Source organism: Mastomys coucha, unplaced genomic scaffold (assembly GCF_008632895.1).
Source record: "Mastomys coucha isolate ucsf_1 unplaced genomic scaffold, UCSF_Mcou_1 pScaffold15, whole genome shotgun sequence".
Taxonomy (NCBI): domain Eukaryota; kingdom Metazoa; phylum Chordata; class Mammalia; order Rodentia; family Muridae; genus Mastomys; species Mastomys coucha.
In genome coordinates, this window is record NW_022196897.1 from 133,989,346 (window position 1) to 133,992,980 (window position 3,635).

The following is a 3,635-nucleotide window of genomic DNA, read 5'->3' on the forward strand; positions in this document are numbered from 1 at the left end:
AGGAACTTGAGGTCCCAGGGGTACACGAGTGGGGTGAGAGAAGCAATTTGGTCATGAGCATGTCTCCAGCTCTTCCTGAAGGGTGTGCCAGCGGAAGGCTGCACACAGTGGCTGGAGAGATGACTTAGTGGTCAAGAGCACTGACTTCTCCAAGGACCCAGGGCTGGTTCCCAATACCCACAGGGAGAATCCAATCATCTGTCACTGCAATTCCAGGGGATCTGATACCCTCCTCTGGCCTTCAAGGGCACATGTATGCAGACAAAGCACCCACACATATAAAATGAATATTAAAAAAAGACTTAAGCAGAGGAGGCAGGCTAACACACAGGTATCAAGGCTCATTGAGGCCGCTCTGCTATGTGAGAGTCTGAGACGAGGGAATGAGGAAGCAGATGTGGGAGACAAGCTAGGGAGTTCTGTTACTGATCCAGAAAACTGGGGACAAGGTGCCAAGAAGGGCCAAGACACCGGAGCAGTGAGAACCGTGCCCATAGAAATTTTTCACAAGCTAGACGGGACTGGAGAAGGGGCAAGCTAGTCTGCTCACTGAAGACTAGGGGTAGGGGGTTGGGGTGGCACCTGAGAACGCAGTCTAAGACCTGCTGGCTCAGAGATGACTGGTACCCAAAAGAAAAGCTGGCAAGCAGGGCATGGTGAGAGCAGTGATGCTGAGGGAGTGATGCTGACCGAGGCTGCAGTCTGCCTTCAGCTTCTTCAGAGCCTCAGAGCGGTGCGAAGTCTTTTGACCATTCTGACACGAGCCAAAGCACAGACATCAAGTGAGCTAGGTAAATCTCAGGCACTCCAGGTAAGGAGCCCCTTTACTCAGCTAGTCAGGCCTCGGCAGTCTCCGCCAGGACACCTGTAATCATTCTGAACCACTCAAGTCATCTGGGGAAAGGGAAGGAGGGCTTTGCTAAGCGGCCAGGCGTCTACCGTCCGCACCGAGCTTCCGCGTGTGGTCAGTGCTCACCTTCTCAATGTCCACAAGCTCAGTCTCATAGATCTCAGCAATGGTGATATGGTGCTTGGCTGCGATGGTGAACCTTCCCTAGGGGAGAAAACGGAGTTATACACCTGCTTTACCTACACAAACACCAACCAGTCTAAGAACAAGAAAAAGCACAACTCTAAAGCAGCTTAAGGACTCCACCCCACAGCCATTCAAGCAAGGCAATGTCTTACCATGTCTGTGTAAATGTCGATGGCTGCATTTAAGCAGTTGATAGCCTCTGAAGCGTTGGCATTTAAGAAAAACAATGAAAAATTCATTCAGTGAAAGAGGGTTCAGCTGAGCCCAACTCCTGACTGCTACTGATGGTAAGGAGGTAGGTACAATGTGGAGTGGAGGGTGGGCAGGTTGGTTAGTAGAAGCAGATACAATCATGCACAGTACAGAGTCATCAGTGTAGCTTTGTTTCTAGCAGCCGCACTGGTATTTAAAAGCAGTGTGGCTGCAGTAATCCTGGCTTAGTAACTCTTAGGGCGTCCATCCAGGTGGCAGATTGTATTTCAAAGGAAACAAGACTACAGGGATTGCCAACAACACTGATTAATTACACCTGCTACTATACAAAGTAGATGTAGTCTTCATTCATATCATGTGTGTCTATATTAATTTTGGAATATATCACTTCTTCACAAGAAAAAGACCATTTCAAAGGTCTCCATTCTTCAGGTGGCCAACATCTAAATCCCTTTGGAATACATGTTCATCTCTTAAGTCACGTGTAAGTAAGTGTGTATACTGTTCAAAAAGATGCTAACTTTCAGTATGCTAACCTAACAAAATGGTATCCGTATTCTGCTTAACGAAGGGAAAAACTTCATGATGACAATGCTAATAAATTATATCATTTCTTAAAACAGTGAGCCAGAAAGTTTCCTATCACAGAAAAGTGTGGCTGAAAGAGGCAGCAAGAAGGCAAGCTTACCAGGAGAAAGAGAAAAGTGACTAGAAGGACAAAAAACGAGAAGCAAGTGCTCCCTAAAGTCTATTTTAAAATGTCCATTCACTGCTACACCTTACAGACTATAGGAAAACAGTCAGAGCTTATCGATCACACCACTCAGGCCCTGTGTTTCCCCATCAGCAAGTTCCTTTCCAGTGTTGTTTTGTTTTGTTTTTGAGAAACTAGCCATCCAGCACTCAGCTCCTTAATCTAAATTAGCACATGAGAGTATACCAGGTCAAAGTACATTCTATGAAACCAGAACTTTGCTTTCTTTAAGGTAGGCTCCCTCTATCTCTATCTCTATCTCTATCTCTATCTCTATCTCTATCTCTATCTCTATCTCTATCTCTAGATCTATATAGATATATATCTCCCAGGCTGGTCTGCAACTTCCAAGCCTCCAGTCTCAGTATCCCAAGTGCTGGGATCATCAGTGTGTTTCACCACAACCAACCCCAAACCAGAGCCTTGGATGATTGTGTGATGTTCTACAATATGAAGGCACTGTAAGTCTGCTGTGTCACCCCCCGCCCCTATTCTGCTTATACCCGTGGTGTTCAGTTTCTCACTTAGGAAATAAAAATATGGTTAACCCTTCTCCAAAAAAAGAAAAAAAAAGCTGGACATTTTTCTTTGGGATACAGTCCTAGAAGTTTAGATTTGTAGGTTAAACAAAATAGACTACAAAAGAAAAAAGACACACCTGGGTGGTAGGGGTGGCACACCTTTAATCCCAGCACTTGGAAGGCAGAAGCAAGAGGATCTCTGTAAGTTTGAGTGAGGCTAGCCTGGCCTACAAAGGGAGTTCCAGGTCAGCCAGGACTACACTGAGAAACCCTGTCCTGAAAAACCAACCAACCAACCAACCAACCAACCAACTAGAAAAGACTAAAGATAGCCATGCATATGTACAGGATTTTAATACTTTAGTTTAATACTTCTTCAAAAGGAAATAACATTTGTAAAACTTTACTACTTTTAAAATCCAATATATATATAAAATTTATTTTAAAAAGGTTTTGGGGAGCACTTAGGAAAACAATAAAGAGTGCTGTATGGTTAAGACACTGCTGAGACCTTCTTAGCTACTCCCTCACTACATGAAACACACTGAGGAGTACAGTAACATCAGGATTTCCTTCTTAGTTCAAGAATATGTTTCATGAAGCTGACATAAGGTGCTTGAAATCCCAGAATTTAGGAACCAGAGGCAGAGGGTGCAGAGCTGCGAGTTTGAGGCCAGCTTTAACTACATGACAAAAAAAAAATGTCTCAAATGTCCCTTAACCCTTCCAAATTAATGTTTTTATGATTAAAGAATAGACATTATTACATTTACCAAAATTTCTTTTTTTATCCCGTAATGCAAGAATTCTTATTACCAGGATTCAGCGTGGCACGCTGACCTCAATGCCACAGGAAATGCTGCTAAGCCGGTCACAGAGCCACTTACCTTGAGGGTCTGCTTTCTTGTAAGCATTTCCAGCGTCCACAAAGCTGGTAGCAGAGTCATGTTTGCTCTGAAGCTGCATGTGGAGCTTGGCGGCTTGACAAAATGCATTTCCTGCAGCTGAAGAAGACGCCACAGTTAAATTGTGAGGCACGGCCTTTCCAAACAAGAGTCCAAGCCTTTAAAAGAAGGCCTTGCAGGCAGAGACCACAGGCGTCACACTGCGG

At 44.5% G+C, this 3,635-nt stretch overlaps 1 protein-coding gene across 4 annotated transcripts in view; it reads right to left on the bottom strand.

Moving 5' to 3' along the window:
* Positions 1–3,635, bottom strand: part of Napb (NSF attachment protein beta) — a 43,848-nt gene that overhangs the window by 16,804 nt on the left and 23,409 nt on the right. For 3 of the 4 annotated variants that reach the window (XM_031372161.1, XM_031372163.1, XM_031372162.1), the window contains exons 3-5: positions 3,412–3,528; positions 1,189–1,235; positions 977–1,054 (exon numbers count right to left, since the gene is read on the bottom strand). In XM_031372161.1, the coding sequence (XP_031228021.1) occupies positions 977–1,054; positions 1,189–1,235; positions 3,412–3,528 (242 nt within the window). The remainder of the gene's footprint in view (positions 1–976; positions 1,055–1,188; positions 1,236–3,411; positions 3,529–3,635) is intronic. The other variant, XM_031372164.1, reaches the window with a different exon arrangement.